The sequence below is a fragment of the Eublepharis macularius genome, chromosome 2 (genome assembly GCF_028583425.1).
Source record: "Eublepharis macularius isolate TG4126 chromosome 2, MPM_Emac_v1.0, whole genome shotgun sequence".
Taxonomy (NCBI): Eukaryota; Metazoa; Chordata; class Lepidosauria; order Squamata; family Eublepharidae; genus Eublepharis; species Eublepharis macularius.
In genome coordinates, this window is record NC_072791.1 from 184,331,440 (window position 1) to 184,353,117 (window position 21,678).

Sequence of the window (21,678 nt, forward strand, 5' to 3'; positions counted from 1 at the left end):
TGCCCTCCAGACTTAGGCTAATGTATCACTGAGTACACCATGAAACATAGTTGGAAGAGATTAACCCTTCCTCCTCCCCCAGCCAACTCTCGGTGATTCAGGTCAGGTCAGGCTGCTGTTTTTCCTGCTACTGGCCTGGCATTTAGCTGCAGGATTTTATAGCTTGGTGGGTTGTTGATGTGGTTACCAGCATCACTTTGGTTGGAAGAAGAGCTGGAAAGAGCAACAGTATGCAAATGTCTGCCGTTCCCTCCTCTTATCAGACATGCTCTTCATCCTACGTCACACATAAATTGTGACACCAGTTCTCACCTTGTTCTGCCCCCCCTTTCTCCCTCCAGCAGTCAAAAGAACAGCAGACTGAAGACACTCCCCCAAGTAATACTCAGAACACATCAATCTAGACCAACCTCTCACTTGGGGGGTTGGAAGATATAAAACCTAAAACACACAAATCCAGACTCACCCTAGATCTGAGTAGAAATCATATGTGCACCACATTAAGGAATTGCAAATAGTAAGACACAGTAATTTACATGCCTGAGCTTTTTCCTAGCAGTATATCATTGAAGAACAGCAAGCATTCATATTATGCAAAAATCTCCTCAAGGTGGAAACAGAATTTTGCATTTCTGTAATCAGTTAATCACTGTATTAAAAATCTTTAGGCTGATACAGTGGAACTTGCCCAAAATGTCTAACTTTGGAGGTTGCCTAAGCATACATAGTTAGCTTATTTTTACTGTCATAGTAGTTTCTGTTGACATTTGGTGGTATTCTATCAGAAGATCAGATGTACCTATTTTAAATGGCCATGATGTGATGTGAGAAAATCGAGTACCAATATTGCTCTCCTGAAAGCCCAATAGCAGTTGTTGGCTCAGTGCTGATTGTGAACATGTTATTCATCTGTTCACCTATGCAGATTTTGCATGTTCTTTATATATTGGTGGTAATGTGACCTGCAGCTACCAAGTGGATGTAGAAGCCATTTGTTCTTTGAGTGCTTATATTGGATTTTTTTTTCTCGAGGAACAGCCCAAATATGTTTTAACAAGAAGAGTAAAACCCATTGATACTGGATAACTGGAATGCTAGATGCTTGACTGGTTGAATGGGGCAGAAATATATATAAATAAATAAATAAATGGTTTTTACCATTATTTTGAAGATATATTGAGAAGATGTGGGTTACAGTCTATACTGGGAGGGAGCATACTTAAATAAAAAATGACATGGAATCTACCTATCTGACCTCTCCACTGAACAAAGTTTGTTGTTTGTTTGTTTATATGCCCTCCTACTTAAGTTGCTCTTCCATTGGAGGAAGAGCCATTTAAATTGAAGGCTGGAGGAAAGGTACTTGGAAGGTGGTTGGATCTACTCCATACAACCTTTACCTGAGGTAGTTAGGTCAGAAATTATGTATTTGTTACCTCATGAGTGACTCTTCTTGTGTTTGTGTGTGTGTGTGAACATTTTTTCATTCATGAGCCATGAGGCTTGCTTGCCTTTAGTTCTGGTGGCTGCTACACCAAGTGTGTATCTTTCAGGCCTCCTGTGGCTTAATCTCTGGTTTTCTGGACTGAAGGAAACATTTTTCAACAAACTGAAAAATGTAGGCATTAACTCGCTTTGTGAATCTTGTTGGATTATAAGGCCTGTTGTTTTCAGAAGATGAATTTCTATAAGCGTATCTCTTTAGGAGTAGGAAAGTGTGCATTGGAATTTTTGCAGTGTGTGCGCACAGCAAACTATACATATATTGGTATAGCATAATGGCCTACAGAGTACACACTCATAGACGAAGCTAAAAATGTGTAGAAAATTTAGTAGCCTGTGTTGATACATTTAGTTCTATGAAGAGTCAGAATATTTAGAGTCGCCTGATTGACTTAAAAACGTGGCTATTTCCATATAAATATAAGATTTCAAGTAAGATGAGCTAACTAACATGTATCTGCTTTAAAGTAAATTTTGGAATATTAATTTTGCTTTAGAACTGAATATGTCACGGGAGAGATAAAGACAAATCTGGTCATTTAAAAATTAAAATAGACAAAAACTCTTGCAGAAATAAGTAGTATCATAAGAAACTATTAACTGTCAGTCTGGGTTTCTTTTGATAGTTTTCTGCTGGGTTGTGGAAGTGAATATAAGTTTCTGCCCTCTGCATCCTCCACATATTTAGAAAGCACTTTACAGAATGTATTTCCTCCTTCTGTGCCAAATATCTTTTCATTACATCTGCCTTGTTTAAAAAAAAACTACAAAAGTATTTAGCCCAGAAATATTTACTAGACTGCCTGCCCACACACATTTGTTGTTGTCATCTGTGGATTAAAAGAAAAAGAACCTCCTATAAAGCTTCCCTGAGGGGGGTATTCTTATTCTATGATGGCAATCATATTTTAATTGTTTAAATTGAAGCAGTTTTTTTTCTTGGGCATGTTGAAGTATCCTGTTGTCTTGAAAGGAAATACTCTACAGCCGTTTTCAGTTTGATGATGGAGGATATTATTGCTAGGAAAAGTTGCGACTATTTTTTCCTTACATAATAATGACATTTAAACTATTACCTTCCTCTTTTTAGGAACACCATTTGCAACGAGCTATCTCAGCACAGCAGGTATTTAGAGAAAAGAAAGAGAACATGGTTATTCCAGTTCCTGAAGCAGAAAGCAATGTCAACTATTACAGTCGCCTATACAAAGGAGAGTTTAAACAACCAAAACAGTTTATTCATATCCAACGTAAGTTCATTGATTTTTTTTCTTCACTTCATGTATTAACAATAAGCTCCTTCGACTTTAGATCTTGAGCTGAACTTTCTCTTTTCCTATTACTAAGGGACAAAAAGGCAGAGCTCACAAATATTTTTGGCAGCCTGGATTTTTTTAAATAGTTTGTTAATTGATACTGACTGAAGTCCAGAAATACACATCTGCCCATCTGAAAAACAGGGAGGGGGGTCCTTTGGAGAAAACAACTTTTTTTCTGAATTTTACTCTTTACTTGATGTTCATTGGGTGAAGCCAGCCACCTGGCATTTCAAAGTGGCCCTTCTCCTGCCCCTCACAAAGGACAGGAGAAGGGGCGCTGTCAGCTTCAGACGCCCCAGCTTCATTTGATGCACATCAGATAAAGCCGGGCACCGGGCGTTTCAGCACTCCTTCTCCTGCCGCTGCAAGAGACAGGAGAAGCAGCGCTGCCACTTGCAGATACGCCCCTGCCCCGGCTTCACCTGATGCACATCGTGTGAAACCGAGGCGCCTGCAGCAGCACCCCTTCTCCTGCCGCTCATGAGTGACAGGAGAAACGTGGCTTTGAGCTTGGTGTGCTCCGAATCTTTACAAGCATACAGAAGCTTTTAAACACTCAAATCCCAAAGCAGCTTGCTGCTTTGGGTTTCGAGTCATTCTGGATTATTTTCCCACTTTGGGTAAACCTGAAGTTGGAAACCCGAATATTTTTCCAGCGCACACCCCTAGTGTACAGCTCAGATATTTAGGGGGGTCATACAGGATCTTACTGGAGCTAAGTGGGCAACCCCATGACTGCATCTGGCTCCACCACATGATGGAGATCAAATCCTGTATCTTGGGATGACGAAGAATTAAACTAGTTGGTCTTTTGTTTCCTTTCAGCTGATTCTGTACTGGTTATTAGTGTAAATTAGTGTAGATTTTAGCTTTAATGTTGCATCTCTCTCTCTCTTTCCTTTAGCCTTCAATCTGGACAATGAACAACCTGATTATGATATGGACTCAGAAGATGAGACATTATTAAATAGGCTTAATCGGAAGATGGAAATCAAACCACTTCAGTTTGAAATTATGATAGACAGACTTGAGAAAGCTAGTTCTAATCAGGTATTGTGCTCTCCAAGGAAATCATCATCTTAGAATTTGTTAATAAAATTGGATTTTGATAAGATTTCATAAACTTGAATGTCTTTGTTTACATCTCATTACTAATTTTCAGTGACTGCTGTTAAAGTTGTTAGAAAGAGTTCCGCATTGGTGAGGTTTTGTAAGTTATACAGGGCAGAATTACTCAGGAAGACTTTTAACACTGGTTATCTTTGAAGGGATAGCTACACCTATTTGCTAATTCTGATGGTTTTATTTGTAACCCATCTTGAGTTCAGTTTCGAAGAAAGGCAGATTTAAAATGTTCTCAATAAATATATTATGTATATTACATCTAGTTTCTAAAATTTTAAATAAAAGTAGATTTACGTAATTTTGCTGATAATTACTTTGTAGGGTATTGCCTATCACCATCAACTTAACTGTGGTGGTCTTCCTTCCCTTTGCTATCAGTCCCACTTGCCTTGAGTGCCATCACAGGTGGCTGTACCAACTATGGATAGAATTGCATTGTATAACACACAGTATAATAGGGGAGGCTTTTGAGTGTGTCTCTCTTCCTTGAACAGCTAGCTATGCTAGGAAGTTCTTTGAGGATACACAGGCAAGTGTGTACAGCTTTAGATAATTGGATTTATTCTGTTTTTGGTATAGCCCTTTTGCATGTGGTGAGAACTTGTCTGCAGGCAATTATTATTACAGACCAAGCAAGTGCTAAGTTATAAGACTATGTAAACCACATTTTTCTCTGGTTTTTGTCAGTGGAATTCTTTATAGATTTATAGTATGATCCATTGGCCATTTAAACTGGATCATTGTATTTAAGTCAAATTAGTAGAGGCTTTAATCCAGTAGGAACTTTTAAGATATTATCTGTGTGGTTGTAAGTTTCTTGAGTACTGACTGAGTATAACATCTAGAGCTTAGACAATTATTTTAACTCTATTTTTGATAATGATGTTGCCCAAAAGACCACAATATAGTATAGAACAAATTATAAACACTGGACAAAAACAGTAGCCAATTAATGTGTTAAAACAAAAAGTATATCAATAAAGCTACCAGCAAAATCAAAAGCAGCAGTCCTGTCTGCTCAGGAAAATCCACAAAGAGATGAATTGAACAGAAAAGGTTTTATTTGGCATCTGAAGTCAGAAAGATTAGGCACTATCTGAGTAGCTGTAGGGAAGAAGTAACTACGAAGGGAAGAACCACAACAAAGCAAAGAAGACCTCTAGTTAGCTATTCACTGTATCTCTGAGGTAGAGAATCTGAGAGAAGGGCTTGTGCTGAAGATCTTTATGCTGGGCGGGGGCTCATAAGGGAGCAAGCAGTCCTTGAAGTATACTGGCCCCACCATGTTTAGATCTTTAAAAGTCATAACCAGCCTGTTGACTTGTGCTAGGGAGCAAATTAGCATCCAGTGTTAACTCTTTCATTGTGGGCGAGGTGTTTTTTCCAGTGATTTGTAGTGGTCAGCAGCCTCTTGTTGCTACAAGGGGGAACTGTTAAAGTGGATGCTTATGGGGTCTAAAATGCTCTAGGGTATTTAAGAATTCCAAATACATTCTCTGTTGAGGCTGTGGTGAGAACTTGGAACATGAAGCTTCTTGATGCCATAGAAAAGATAGCTCCTCATTGACTTCTCTTTACTGTGGAACTGGGTGACCTAAAGAGAGCTGAAAGGTATCTAGGATGAGACTGGTGGAAATCTCACATCAAATCTGACACAGTATGCTGTAGAGTTCATTGGAAGGCCTGTGAAGTGGCCATGTTAATGACAAATGTTATTTCTCTGCCACCATTGCATCAGCTAATTTACAACCATCTCAATTGTTAAAGGTATCTTGACATCTTCTGAGTCCTAAATCTGAACTTTTACTGGCCCAGAAACAGTCAATTGACTGTAATACCTTTGCAAAGTTTTTTGCTGATAAAATAGCATGAATATGCTCGGATCTAGATGCAAGATGTAATATAGGCAAGGTAGAATAAATGCTTCATACAACATCTGGCCCACTTATGGACCATTTTGACTCAATTGCAGTGATGGATGTTGACAGGAACCTAGCATCTGAAGGCCACTGCTTGTGCACTGGATCTTTGCCCATCTTGGCTGCTAAAAGCATGTAAAAACCACATAAATGAGCTCTTGGTGTCCATCATAAATCAGTCACTAAGCCAAGGCACCTTCCCCTGGTCACTCAAAGAGGCAGTTATCTGCCCACTACTTTAAAAAAATCCCTAGACAAAGATCATGTGGCCAGTTATCGCCCAGTCTCTAGTCTGCCCTGTGTAGGTAAAGTGATTGACAGAACTGTAGCAGACAAACTTCATGTATTCTTGGATAACTGTTGTGCTTTGGACTCTTTTCAGTATGGTTTTAGGCTGGGCTATGGGATAGAAATGGCTCTAGTGGCTTTAGCTGATGACCTCCACCTGAATGTAGACAAAGGCCATGTTTCTTTGTTGCTCCTTCTGGATCTATCTGCAGTCTTTGATTCGATAAATCATGCCATCCTAATGAGGTGTTTGGAGGCAGAAGTAGGTATCAAGGAATATGCCTTGGGCTGGTATAAATCATTCCTCATGAAATGCAGTCCAAGTTTTGCTGATGGAGACCAGTTGTCTTCAGTGTGGAAATTATCTTGCAGGGTTCCACAGGGTGCAATCTTATCCCCTATGTTATTCAATCTCTTTGTAAAGCCTCTATGTGAAGTCTTCAGGAGAAATTATTTGTAGCTAGGGAATTGGATGTCATCAATATATGGATGACACTCAGCTCTATATCTATCCAAATCCCCTGATGATGCAGTAGAGGTCTTGAGTTGTTGACTGACAGCTGTAAGATAGCTGAAAACAAACAAATTGAAGGACATTGTGTCTCCCACTTTCAATGGGATTCAGTTGACGCTTGCAGACTCAGTTAAGAGCCATGGCGGGGCAGGGGGAGGGGCGGTCATACTGGATTCAACATTGCTTCTAGAGAAGCAAATTAATAGAGCTGCAAGAAATGCCTTCTTCTAACTCAGTCTAGCCTGGAAGATGGCCCCCTATCTTGACATGGCCAATCAGGCCACGTGGATCCATGCCGTTTGTCCGGCATGGGGGCATGCACCGAACTTAACTGGCCAGCTGAACTCCCCACACCTTGGCTACCCCCTTGCCTGCTGTGTTGGGGGAGCAGGAGCCAGGGGCCAAGCTGGAAGAGGAGCCGGCAGAGACGCCCTGAACAACAGTAGACACCTGGCAACCCAGCCACTGATCAGCTGGAGCGGCTGGGGAGCTGCAGTGGCAGCAGAAGGAGCCAGGAACAATGTGGCGAGCTGTGCTCCTGGCTGCGCTCCCAGCTGCTTGACACCCTGTGAGAGGGCGGGCTCACAGCTGGTGGCAGCGGGACAAGCCTGCCCCGGCTGCTGCTGGGGAGCAGCCAGGAGGATGGAGGGCAGGGAGGATGGCCAGATGCCGACGAGAGGGCTGGGCTCCAGGCCAGGGAAGGGGCCTGCAGGCAATGAGTGGCAGCTAGGGAGCTCAGCAGAACCTATTCATGGTGCAGCACAGGGAGGTGGCAGCCAGATGCTTAAGGGGGATTGGGGAAGGGAAGATTTAGGGGAGGGGGCAGCAGGTGATTGGTGGAGGACCTGGGACGGGACCACAGGGGGGATAAAAGGATGTCTTCCAGGGAAGCCGAGGATGAGCAGTGCTGGCATGACCTGGGAGGTGGAGAGGGGCGTGCAGCTGGGTAGAAAGAGGAACAAGGTGGTGCACCCCCCTCCCCTACCCCATCTCTGAGGCCGAGGGAGGCAGTCAGAACCCCTCGGGGCGACAGCCAGCACGACAGAACGTCGGGATGATGAGAAGGGCGGGCGGGAGCCCGACAGCATTGCAATATTGAAACTAGACAACTTTAATACACTCTACATAAGTCTCTCCTTAAAGTCAACTTGGAGGCTCTAGTTGGTGCAAAATGCTGCAGCTCGATTATTATCAGGAGCTAGGTGGAATGTGCATTTCCATTCTGCAGTCAGTCCATTGGTTACCCATCAGTGACCAGGCTCAGTTCAAAGTTTTGACTACGAGGCCTTGGCTCCTCATATCTACATATCCTCATATCTCTCTCTATGTTCCACTACAGCAGCTTCATTCATCTGAACAGGCTGTTTTGCAGATGCCACCCTACAAATAGGCAAAATCAACAGCTGCCTGCACACATTCATTCTCTGTGGTGGCTCCCACTTTATGGAATGGCCTACTTGTGGAAATCAGGAAATGTCCCACTCTCCTGGATTTCTGCAAACTGTGCAACACCGTATTATTCAGGAGGGCTTTTCAAAGACAAGTAATAAAGCTGTTTTTTATGAAAATGGATCAGAAAGAGGCTTTAATAAAGGAATGGAGATTGTTGACTATACTGTGTACTGTCAGTTGCTGCAAGTATGCTCCTACAGGGTAGTTTCCATCTCATTTAGCATGTCATAAATTGCATACTTTTTGGTTCAGTATTGTATTTGCTTTGTATCAGATTTCTGCTTGTTTCGAAATTTCTGCAGTCCATACCGTGTTGTATGTTTATTGAATGTCTCAGCCATTGATTGTATTGACTACATTGTGTAATCTGTCTTAAGTCTAAGTGAGAAAGGTGGGCTATAAATAAAATAAAAATAAATAAAATTTGGCACTAATGGAAGTTTCCTAATGGTTTTCAAAGGCAACCCATGTATACTGTGTTGCACTAGTTCAGTTTTAACATGACTGGACTGTAAGCTTTGAGACAGTATCTGTATATGTTAGGAATTCTGTATCTTGCATACTTTTTAATAGTTCTAGAACTAGTTACAGTAGTATGTGTAGTTTTTAAATCTAGTACAGCACAAAATCCCACTTCTTGAAAATACCAATCTACTGCTTTTTATGGGCTGTAACTAGGGGTGTGCACCCCGAAAATATTTGGATTTACCTGCTTCGGGTATACCCGAAGCTTCGGGGTTTACCTGAAGCAGGAAAAACATTAGGAAATACCCGAAACCCGAAGCAGCAAGCCGCTTCAGATTCGGGTAATAGGATCGCTTTGGTATGCTCCGTAAAGATTCGGAACATTCCAGAGTGATTCAGGAGGCTGAGTTTTCTCCTAGAACCCCCTCCCCCCCCCCGCTGCCTGACAGCTGATAGTTTAAAGGGCCCTTTCCTGCAGCTTGCAAGCGGCAGTGCCCTTTAAACACTCCAAACCACCAGCCCCAGCCCCTCTTACCTTGGCTCTGCTGCTGCGGTGGTGGAGGCAGTGGCCCAGCTGTAGCGGCTCCCGGCTTCTCCGCTGCCCTGCAGGCCCGTGCAGTGGCAGAGGAGGCCGAAAAGGCCCTTCCTGCCCCTCAAATGGCCACCGCGGCAGGAAGGGCCTCCTCCACCTCATTTGCTGATGGCTGGAGGGAGTGGAGGAGAGAACTTAAAGGGTAGAAGGCTCTGTGCGCCGTTCACGAATGCGCGAAGAGCCTTCTACCCTTGAAGCTCTCCCCTTTCCTGCTGGCTGGAGGGAGGGGGGAAGAGCTTAAATGGTAGAAGGCTCCGTGCACCATTCGCGAATGGCGCGGATTGGCTGGAGGGATGGGGGAAAGAGCTTAAAGGGTCGAAGGCTCCGTGTGACATTTGCGAAGGCGCGGAGAGCCTTCTACCATTTAAGCATTTCTTCTTACCAGCAGGCTGGAGGGATGGGGGAAGAGCTTAAAGGGTAGAAGGCTCTCCGCGCCATTCGCGAACGGCGCACAGAGCCTTCTACCCTTTAAGTACTTCCCCTTTCCAGTTGGCTGGAGGGACGGGGGAAGAGCTTAAAGGGTAGAAGGCTCTGCGCTGGCTGGAAGGAGGGGGGAGAGCTTAAAGGATAGAAGTCTCCCTGTGCCATTTGCAAATGGCGCGGGGAGCATTTTTCCCTTTAAACTCCCCCTGCCCTCCAGCATGCCCAGAAGTCCCTTTAAACTTCAGCTGGCCCATGGGCCAGCTGAAGTTTAAAGGGCCCCAAAGCGACCCGAATCACTTCAGGAAGCTTTGATTTGGGTCTGATTCAGGCATTTTTTCCAAATCAGAAACCTGAAGCGCACACCCCTAGCTGGTAACACTCTGGAAACTGGGCTTATGTAGCACTATTAAAGAGTTTTGAGCTCTTCCATCTTCAACCTCCTCTAACTAGAAAATAGACTTAATTTGGCAGGTTCTTTAATTGGCTAGCTGAATATAAATTTAGAGGGTTTACTCTTATGACGTAAACTCTGCCATAAATGTTATAGGAATAACTTTTTGGGGGGAAGTGGAGACTAGTAAAGTTGATCCCACTTCCAGCTTCTGTGCAGAGTTACTGTAGTATAAGACTGATATTGATTGCAGTGGACCTAGACTGGAGTCACTCTGCATAAGATTGTACTGAAAATCTAGAGCCAACACTCTACAAATAATTATTAAACTGAGGATTGTTGATTATAAAATAAGTCCAGTGGCACATTAAATGCTAACTTTATTCTACTGTACGTTTTTGTAAATTAGAACCTGCTTTGACATGCATTTTAGAAAATGGACCCTTGTCTGTATAAGCTTGTCTTGGAATAAAATCTTGTTGGTCTTTAAGGTGCCAGTAGACTCCTATTTATTTTTGATGCAACTGACTAACATGGCCACCTCTCTGAAATAGTTATCTTACTTAATATGGTCTTTTGTGAAGAAACAGCCTAGGAAACATAGAAAGAAGGGCATGGAATGGAGTAATTTGCTCTTATTGGGCAAAATGATAGAAAAGATGGCTGTAGAGCAACTCCAGGCCATCCTGAATAAATCATCTGTTGTAGACCTCTTTTGGTCTGGTTTCAGGCTAGGTATGGGATAGTGATGTTGCTGATGGCAGTAGTAGATGTCCTCCATCTAAATGTAGTCAAAGGCTGTGCCTTTCTACTGCTTTAACTAGACTCATCAGCTGCCAATGAATCATGCGATCCTGTTGAGACCTTTGGGGGCAGAAGAAGGAATTAAGTGTTATGCTTTGGATTGGTTTCAATTGTTCCTTATGGGCAGAACTCAGAAGGTTGCTGTAGGAGACAAGTTTTCTACAGTGTGGGATCCCTTGTGGGATTCCACAAGGTCCTATGTGAAGCTCTTGAGGAATTCATTCATGGTTTTGGAATAGGTGCCATCAATATGCTGATGACACCCAGCCCTACAATTCTTTTTTCAAATTGCCTGTAGAGTCTCTGAAACAATGCCTGACTGCTGTAGTTGAATGGCTCAGAGTAAACAAGGTGGAACTCACTCTTGACACGATGAAGGTAATGTTGATTGGGAAGGCCAAGGATTCCCCCCGCCCAATATAATATATTTATATTTTTCAAAACAGAAGAATAGTAAAAGGAAACACAGAAAGAAAAAAGGGATTGTATAACATAGTTGTGTAAATACGGGATAGTTATATGTAACAATATATAAAACACAAAGTATTTCTCCCCACATCCCCTTCATTAAATTTCTTAAGACACGAGTGAGATACAATGATAACTTTTATTAAGATACATTTATATTCAACATTTTAATTACAAATTTGATAACTAATCTATTTTATTGATAATTTGTTCTAAGTTATTCCTTATTTTCAGCTACATGATCAATAAAAAGCTTTCCATTTTTCTTGAAATTCTAACATTGGCTTATTATGTACATAAGTTGGGTGTTTTTTGTTTTTGTTTTGAGTTGACAACCCTAGTGAACTTTTACAGAAAGACTGGGAGGTGCATTTTACCTCAGGAAACATTCAATGACTCCCAATAGCAACTGCATACTTTTTAGAATGGGGGAGTTGAGGACCAATCAGGCTACATACGCAAATGACCTCTGTGATCCAGCTGTCTTAGGGTGGGCGGATGAGGTGTGGAATGTTGTGAGCCCCAGTCAGCCGGCATATGCAAATGATGTTGAAAGGCTGGCCCAATCAGGGAAGAATGGCTGAGCTGGCAGTGGGCAGGGGCGCAAGCAGGCAGGAGCCTGCCAGCCACACAGGGAAGGCGTCTCCCTTTGGGAAAACACATTTTACCCCTTTTTACCTCCTTAGAGGGCAAATTTCTTAAAATCCCTTCTTAGTGGATGTTTATATCATGAAAGGAATGTTCTTCCCAAATTTCATGTTTCTAGGTCCAGGGGTTTGGACTGGGCATTCATGAGTCAGTCAGGACACGTCTTTTTATTCCACCCAGTTGATTCTGCACCTCCAGTGGAGACTCTTGGTGTCTGATCAAACAAGAAAGAGTGACACCACGGAAGGGCTATGCCCTTAAAACCAACTCTATATTCAAGCCAGTGGATGAGAACGGAGGGGTTAACTGTGTCAAAGGCTGCTGAAAGGTCTAACAGTATCAACTGGGAAGATTATCCTCTGTCCAACTATAAGCAAAGACAATAAAAGTAGGCATGAAAAGTCACTTGCTTTAACTCAAGGGTACACATCTCTAAATTGGGAGATGAATTTGGATAGTATTCACTGTACATTCACTCAATCACCTGAGAAATTTGAATTTTGGACCAGAAAGCTTTTGTAAAAGCTTAGAATCGATTGATAATGTATTTATGGTGGAGAGTGCTGTCATAGCTGACTTATGGTGATTCCTTCTCTTCCCGCCCGCCCCCCCCCCGGGCTGGGGTTTTCAAGGCAAGAGACTAATAGAGGTGGTTTGCCATTGTTTGCCTTTGCAACCCTGGTCCTTGTTGAAGGTCTCCCTTCCAGTTACTAACCAAGGCTGAACCTGCTTAGCTTCTGAGATCCAACGAGATCCAACTTGCCTTATAGCATCATCCGTTAATTTTTTTTTTGCAAAATTACTTGCCCCAATACAACTCGAGTTAGTTATATGTGAGCCCCATTGAGATTCTTGAGAGAAAAAATTAATCATAAACTTTTCAGTGGTTCAGTGAGATTGAAGCATAGTTACTTTTAATCTGGCTGGGGTCACTTGGTGTTCAGAAGCTATTTTGGCTATTGGGGAAAGCATTTTTCTCTTGTTTTGGTTTTTGATTATGATAACATCCCTTTCTCCATAATGCTTTAGTTTTATACCACAGTTCATTGGATAGCCAAAAAAAGGCAGGGGGGCTTAGCGTCCAAGGAATGCATGTAAAGATGACAAATTGACATTTTCTAGTCTTTTTCCTTCTTCAGTTGAGAAAGAAATTGATTTAATTTAGTGTTCCCAGAAGGCCTACTGGAGGAATATATGTAGGTTATTTTTTTTTTAATATCTGATAATCAGAACATACTTGCTGTTTGATATATTGCTGGGAAAGGGGAGAATATTCACTGTAGGATACATGTTTGAATACTTTGGTAATTGGTGTGTAAAACTCAAACTTGTCATGCAGATTAGGAGTGGTGGGCTTCTGTATAGTATAAAACTACTCTATGTTTGGAGGCTTTGAGGATGAAGGAGTAACAACTGCTTAACTCTATGATGCATTGGGGATGGGGAAATCTTTCTTTTTTAAGAGTTGAAGGCATTTTAAATTTTGTAGGGGTGCTAGGTTTAGACCATAAGGGTAAACAATTATAATAGAATGGTTTGGCTTACGAGTTATATATTTTGGAATTTTATTACTTAAAGTTAGCATTTAAGTACAGTAAAGAGACACTACAGTATAGCTGTCAGTCTTCTTTTATTTATTAATTAAAATATGCATAGACTGCCTTTCCACACATAGTGGAAACTTGAAGGAAAGCCCCTAGTTACCATTGATAGAAACTACCTTTTGAAATACTTACAGTGCAATCCTATGGAGAGTTACTCCAGTCTAAGGCCATTGACTTCAACGGCCTTAGAGTGGAGTAACTCTCCATAGGATTGCACTGTTACTCTTTATAGTATAAATACTGTACTGTTGTCTTCACATATTAATTCTAATTGTATGAAGAAATTGAAATTACAATGGCTAACACTTTTTTAAAAAAATCGGTATGTATCGTTTACTTTCCTAAATTCTTATTTCAAAGTAGTGGTGGTACTTTTCCTGAAATATATTTGTATGTATTGTTTCAGCTTGTAACACTTCAGGAAGCTAAGTTGCTGCTAAATGAGGATGACTATCTTATTAAGGCTGTCTATGACTACTGGGTAAGAAAACGTAAGAACTGCAGAGGGCCTTCCCTCATCCCTCAGATCAAACAAGAAAAAAGAGATGGCTCCACGAACAATGATCCCTATGTGGCTTTTCGGAGAAGAACTGAGAAAATGCAGACCAGAAAGGTAACCATTTCAGTTTTGCAGCTTTCCAAACTCAGATTTAGAAAAAGTAAAGCCTCAATTTCTCGGTTTTATTTAGGTGTTGAGATTAGTAAACCACATATAAAAAGTAAAATTGTTGCATTTCCCCTCCTTTGGGCAATCTGTAATGCCATCATAATTAATAATCTCAGCATTCTCAACAAATAGCATTTATTTATTTGTTTGTTTATTTATTTATTTACTTCATTTATATCCTGCTCTTTTTCCTAACAGGGACTTTTAAGTGGCTTGCAACATTCTCTCCTTCCTCATGTTATCCTCTGTACAATTTGGTGAGGTGGGCTGGGCTGAGAGTGTGTGACTGACCCAAGGTCACCCAGCAAGTTTCTCTTGCAGAGTAGGAATTCGGACCTCGGTGTCCCAGATCCTAGTCCAACTTTCTGACCACTGCACCAATTCTGGCTCCATAAGTAATAATAAAATGATCAGTAAAGATTATAGGATTATAAAATGTATTTTGGTTTCTAAAACCATAGTCTCTATATGACCCTTTAAAGACTAACAAATTTATTGCAGCATAAACTTTCATGTGCCATAGCTTACTTTGTCAGATGGCATGAGTTGTTTCCCTCAATTGGCAGGAATATATGCATATGTTTGCGCCCATGCACAAACTATGCAGTTTATCCTATGTATCTGTTTGGAGCCAGTGAAAGTAACACTTGGAGTATTTTTTTTCTTTTAACATCTAATACCTGCTATGGAAGGCAGTAATACTGAACTGTAAAAAGAAATAATCCATCCAGTTAATGAAGAAAAATACCCAGATATAGACGGGCCAAATGTATTTTTGATTGATTAAAGGAAGAATGTGTCCTCTAAAGAGTAGCTTCTTTCTGAGTGTTTGCTATTCAATTCACAATTTTTTGGATATGCTTTTTATGCTAATACTTGTTTTTAATAGAATCGAAAGAATGATGAAGCTTCTTATGAGAAGATGCTGAAATTGAGAAGGGAATTCAGTAGAGCCATAACTATTTTAGAGATGATTAAGAGAAGAGAGAAAACAAAACGAGAGTTGTTACATTTGACATTGGAAGTTGTGGAAAAAAGGTAAACTTCTGTCTGTTGAAAAACTTCATTTTATTCTAAGTAATGATGTTCACCTGCGAGGGCCAATAACAGGGTTTAGCTTAAATGTGTAATGTTACAGTCAGACTTGGCAAATCTGGTATCCTGTCCCATACTAGATATAAATTCTCCAGATGGTCTGAAGCAAGCTGTTCTCTTTCACTCTCTGTTTTTCTTTTGTAAAATGGAAATAATTGTGACCTGCTTGACCAGATTCCTGTAACAATAGATAACCTTGAGAAGACTTGAAGCACCTTTACAGTGCAATCCTTAGCAGGATTTCTCCCGTCTAAAACCATTGATTTCATTGGACTTTGACTGGAGTAACTCAACAGAACATTGCACTATTGACAATCTCTCTCTCTCTTTTTTTTGAAGATATCATTTGGGTGATTATGGAGGTGAAATACTCAATGAAGTCAAGCTTAATACAGCTGAAAAGGAGATGAACACCACTCCAGCACCTCTTCATAATGGAAATCATCACAAAATTCAAGAATGTAAAGTTAAGGTAAAAGTTTTTGAAATTACCTCTCTTAGTGCGGGCTTGTTGGGTTAGGGTTAGTTGTGCTATGCAGTGTGGAGAAAGAGATCTTTTTTGGTGGCAGTAATAATTTTTATCTCCTCCTGTTTCTGTTTGGTAAAAGAAAGTAGAATTGAAGGCTTAAGAATAACATACCTCAGATATAGAGGAAAATGTAGTAAATTATAGTTCTGGTTTTTGTGTTGGCTCTTTGAATTACGTTGACATGTTATTGACAGTTAATCTGGGAATCTTAGATTTACTCAGTTCCTTAGATTATGTAGCCTGTTAGAAAAAAACAATGAGTTGGATCCAAGTATGTATTGTGCAGACAGAAATACTTCTGCGGACACAGAGAGGGGATTTCTGCTGATTCTTCCACTGCAGCTTACTCTGCACTATGATATTCCTGATGGTCTTTTGGGGAGATGCAGTGGACTGTGGTGTGAAAGGCGAGGTGGTTTTTTTGGATCCAGTCCTATGTTCTAGGTGTGTGGAAGATGGTTTTGAGGCTTGGCTGTCTCAGTAAACAGATAAGCAAAGTTTTTCTAAGAAGTCAAGATCATAATCCCTGCTTTGCCAGAAAACTTACATCATTTAGTGATTTTACAAGAGCTATCAGTGGATTAAAGAATTTTTGACAATTATTTTAGGCAAATTCATTGATTAGCCAACTAATGTATATTCCAGTATCTCAATTCAAGCCAATTTGCTTGACACTTCGCTTAATGCTGGGAAAGAAATACTTGAAATAAATAAATTTGTGGTTCTAAAAAAAATTTCCAAATATTTTAAACCAAGAAAGGAACGTTTACTTAAAATCTCTCTTCTGTATTTAACTTGGATGACATCTAGTGGTTATTTCTTTGTAAGCAGCAACATCTGTTAAACTTGGATCAGGCTCACAATATAATCAGATGTAGCCAAGACGAAAACTCATTTGTGTTGTGTTGATTGTTCTCTGTATATGGATAGAATCTTTTTTCATTTTTTTTTTAAAGTCAATTTTCTCATCACAGTAATTGAAAATTGGGATATTGAAGATATGAGAAATTTGGAGGATGAGCTATGCTTCCTTAACAAATTTGGTGTTCCTGTAACAGGCAAAAAACAATTTTAGAAAATGACTTTTTCATATGTGCTACATACATTAAAAGTTAGCACAAATTATAGGAGAAGAAACTAGATGTTATGAGTGGGGGCATGTTGAAATACAGTTTTAAAGCCATGTTATATGCACCTTATTCTGACACTTGTTAAGTAACAGACCTGATTTTTTTTTGATACTGCACTATAGTAAATAAATTAACTGCTCACCTGGGTCATAAAAAGAGGCTTGTTTTTAATGAAGTGGTTTTGTTTGTTTCTTCCTTTTTCTTTGTCCAAAATTTACTGTATGCAACCAGCATACTCACCATTCATCTCTAAAAGAAGAAGCTTCTGATGTTGTCCGTCAGAAGAAGAAATATCCAAAGAAGCCTAAAACGGAGAGTGTCATAAATCTTCAGCAGGCTACTACTGAGCCTTTGCCTGTGATCAGTAAAAGTGATATTAAACAGTATGATTTTCACAGTTCAGATGAAGATGAATTTCCACAGGTAATTCAGAGTAACATTTTGCTGTGCAAATCTTCCTTTACATGCATGGGTGTTTAGAATAGGTTTGAGATTTATTGAAAGACTAAACTACAGAAAATATCTTCATTTACTGGTCTTAATTGAAATATCAAAGCACAAACTACAGTTCGATCCAAAGAGCTTTTGGGGGTTTTGCAAGAGGCTTGCACAGGGCCAGTGGAGTTTTTGCATTCTTTTGAATAACTAATGTTCTGGACAGTAACCAAAGCTGTTTTTGGAAGTCGTCTCAGTTTCAAAAATGGTTTACTTTCTGGGGTGGGGGACTGATATTGGAGGAGAACAAGTCTACAGTGTCCCTGGGCTCAGGGAAATGTGTCACTGCTTGAATGCCAGCCACTGAGCTTTATTTTAATTTCTTATTCATATTTCCAGGCTGAATTTCAAATTTGAGTGAGGTGCTTAAATGAGGTGCTTGAGAGGAGTACTCATCAAGTATAATAGGAGTAGAAATGATGTTTTTTTAAACCAAACTTATGTTGGCCTTAGGTACCCTCACCTGTGTCAGAGCCAGAGGAAGAAAATGATCCTGATGGAGCATCTGCATTCAGAAGAAGAGCAGGATGCCAATATTATGCTGTAAGAATTCTTGCATTGCGCAGGCAGAAAGAACATGCCAGACTCTTTAACATAAAGAAAAAAAGTTTGTTCATTTTTTTTAAAGTTTGCCATTCCTTACCGTGGCTTAAAAAAATAAAACATCTGTAGTCAAAACATTGACTATTTTAAGATAAAATACAGTAGGAGGACAAAATCTTATAATGGTGGATTTTTGTAATCTTTGATTTGACCCTGATAAAATCATACACCTGCATTTGATCTAGTGGCCTGAGGTAGAATCGGTAGCATCCACTATTGCCTGCACTCAAGCTCTGTCTCCTGTTCCCTTGCTAGGCTCTATTTCCTTAGTCTAGCTTAACGTATGTCCCGCTGGCATGGCTTCTTTAGAGTTATATATCATATTAGACATACTTGAAATTGTGATCACTGTTATCATTGATTTCAGAGTTGCATGTGTTTCCGTAATCTGAAGTTTGTCTTGCTGCTGTTATTTGAGCTTTGAGAAGAAATGAGTCATGGTCACAAGTCCTCTGGAGGGAAGCAGACAGCTAGCTCATGTGTGATTGCATTGAAAAGAGTGGATCCATGTCTGAGGGGGGCATTAGGGTACCTGGCTAGGAAAGCTAGGGGTTAAGTTTAAGAAAGCAGCATGATTCCTGGATGAGATTCCTGTGAACAGATTGCAATTCTGTCTGTCTGTATTATGTATTTATGCATTTATTTATTTATATTCTGCCCTCTCCACATTTCCAGCAGGCTCAGGGCAGATTACAGATACATAGAGGTTAAAATATATAAAACAGTTATTATAAATTAGCAACCATAAAAACATCCAGATTTACACAATTTAAAATACATATAAAAACTTCAGCATAGCAGCACAAAGTCCAGCTGACCAAACCTAAATCATCTCCAGAGCATCTTCACAGTAAAAGATTTTTAAGTGGGGGTATTGGTAGTGGGGAGGGCCTAATCCATCATCAACCGGCCAGACGAGCCTCCTTGGGGCCAGGGACCTTTAGCAGATGTTTCTCACTGGAGCGGAGAGTCCTCTGGGGTTCATATGGGGAGAGGCAGTCCCGCAGATACTTGGGTCTTAGTTTAGTGAATCCATCAGATTTAGACTGGAGTTACTCTGCACAGCAGTGTTAATTTTGTATTGGAACATGCTAGATTCATTACAATATGGAAGTCAGTTGCATTGAAATATTCTGTATAATGACATGGATCCAAGAGAGTCTTCCTGTAATATTTAGTTATATTTAATTTCCTGTCATAATTAAGGAGGGCAATATGGCTTATTCTCCTATAGCTGCATGTTTGTGTTTTCTCATTTAGTATTTTCTGACTTTTATTACCTGGTCCTTATGTGAAAGTTACTCTGCTTCCTTCCACCATGATAATATAATAATTGTTACTTAATAGTTCTAGGCAGTCATTTACTTCCTTCCCATGATCTACTGTGCATCATCAGAAATTGTATTCTTTTCTCATCCCTTACAGGCTCGTTTGGACCAAACTAATTATTCACATGAGAATTCAGAACTAGAAGAATTGGATAAGCTAAGGTATAGGCATTGCCTTACAACACTTACTGTTCCAAGAAGATGTATAGGATTTGCAAGAAGAAGAATTGGCAGGGGTGGCAGGTGAAGTTAATCATGTTCTTTTCTTTCTTTTTTTTTTGTAAAGTGAAACTCAAAGATCTTATAATTGTATTGATGTTTCTTTTTCTTTTTTAAACAGGGTGTTGATGGACCGGATAGCTACAGAACATGATCCTGTCCTGAAACAGATTGATCCTGATATGCTAAACAGTTGTTCAAGCTCTTCCCAAACCATAGACTTTTCTTCTAATTTTTCACGGACCAATGCTTCCAATAAACATTGTGAAAGTAGACTTTCCCTTTCTGAAATACTAAGCAATATAAGATCATGTCGACTGCAGTGTTTCCAGCCGAGGCTACTAAACTTACAGGACAGTGATAGTGAAGAATGTACCTCAAGGAAACCAGGGCAGGCTGTGAATAATAAAAGAGTTTCTGCACCATCTGTAGCTTTATTGAACACCAGCAAGAATGGCATATCAGGTAGGCAAAGATTTGAAATGTTGAAATGCATGTTTCCAGTCGTGTATCTGGAACCTGGCTGAAGACTCTAGCAATAAGAATTATATGACTCCCAATTGTGAATCATTTTGGAGTATATGTGCAAATCCTTTATGTATTTTTACATTTTATTACATTACACATTTTTCGTATAGATGATTGTAGACTGATATTAGATAGTATTGATTTTAAATATTTGGGAAATTAAAAATTATTTGATTATGGTGTTAAATATGGGAAACCTGTAGTCCTGCGCATGCTTACTTGGAAGGTGACTTTTAGTAAATACAGTGGGATTTGCTATTAAGTAAAACAGTAGGCTATCTTGGGCTATATATGTTGAGCTATAAGAGACTCATAAATCCTATTCTTTTTTTTCTTTTTTTTTTAGTAGTACAAGTGATTAATGCCCAGGCAAGCCCAATCTCATCAGATCTTGGAAGCTAAGCAGGGTCGGCCTTGGTTAATAATTGGATGGGAGACCTCCAGTGAAGACCAGAGTTGTAGAGGCAGGCAATGGCAAACCATCTCTGTTAGTCTCTTGCCTTGAAAACCCCTCTAGGTGTTGCCATAAGATAGCTATGATTTGATAGCATTCTCCACCACCAAGCAATTAATAAGTGAATAAATTATTAAGGAATGTGGTAAATCTGTTACTTCTAGAGAAAATGAAGGCAAGACTAGCATTTACCACAGATAAGTTAGTGAAAATTATATATTGAAATAATTCCAGGAATGTCTTGGGCCTTGCTGTCGTAAGGGTGGTCACATTAAGTTCTCCTTGGAATTGTCCAGCCTTGAAATGAACCAAAGTAAAAATGCCTTTGGTATGTTTACTGATTTGTAATATAAAGCTAAACTGATGAGTGATGGACTGCTAATAGTGCAAGTTTTACCTACCTGATACATTTCTATCCCATCTTTTCTCCAAGGAGCTCAGAGTAGCATATGAAGTTCTCCCTATCCCCTTTTCTCCACAGCAAACTTGAGAAGCAGGTTAGGCTGAGAGAGAGGGAGAGACTATTCATTCCAAGTTTTCATGGTGAAGAGTTATGATCTCACCAGTGTCAGTGCCAGGACAGTGGGTGGCAGACCAAAAGAACTGGGGACAGGAAACACGACAAACAGTAGGAGATGTACCATAGTGAGGAACTAAGGATAAAAGCCATGGCTGCATCCACTTCACCGTGGAGTGGCCCTATCTCTTTCCTGCCACCATTCACAGCACAGATGCATTGAGAGGCAGGAGGCATGGTTTACTTGTTTTCTGTGCATCAAGTCCTTCCCAAAGGCAACTATAACAAAACAGACACCTCTGTATGGGCTCACAACCTGATGAGGACTCTGTGATCCATCAGTGAAGGCCATTGTAGAAGGATGACATTCCACTACACTTATGTCAGCAGCACACATAAGGCTGATCAATAGTTTTTCCACCACTGTACCTCTGGAAGCCATATCTTCCCGTATACCAGTACTGCTGGATTTTTAATCTGTGTTCAGTATATCAGAGTGGTAAATTTTTTCCTGCTTTGATAATCATCCTTAGTTGATATTATTGCAATCAGTGCACATGCAGTAATGTACAGTTAAGAACATATATGTAGTTTGGGC

At 40.2% G+C, this 21,678-nt stretch overlaps 1 protein-coding gene across 3 annotated transcripts in view; it reads left to right on the top strand.

The window, feature by feature from the left end:
- EPC2 (enhancer of polycomb homolog 2) overlaps positions 1–21,678 on the top strand; it is a 73,404-nt gene that overhangs the window by 43,656 nt on the left and 8,070 nt on the right. For all 3 annotated transcript variants that reach the window (XM_054972490.1, XM_054972488.1, XM_054972489.1), the window contains exons 2-10: positions 2,594–2,753; positions 3,727–3,872; positions 13,922–14,128; positions 15,072–15,220; positions 15,617–15,749; positions 17,168–17,359; positions 17,885–17,974; positions 19,460–19,605; positions 19,703–20,046. In XM_054972490.1, coding sequence (XP_054828465.1) covers positions 2,654–2,753; positions 3,727–3,872; positions 13,922–14,128; positions 15,072–15,220; positions 15,617–15,749; positions 17,168–17,359; positions 17,885–17,974; positions 19,460–19,605; positions 19,703–20,046 — 1,507 coding nt within the window. In that variant the 5' untranslated portion in view covers positions 2,594–2,653. The remainder of the gene's footprint in view (positions 1–2,593; positions 2,754–3,726; positions 3,873–13,921; positions 14,129–15,071; positions 15,221–15,616; positions 15,750–17,167; positions 17,360–17,884; positions 17,975–19,459; positions 19,606–19,702; positions 20,047–21,678) is intronic.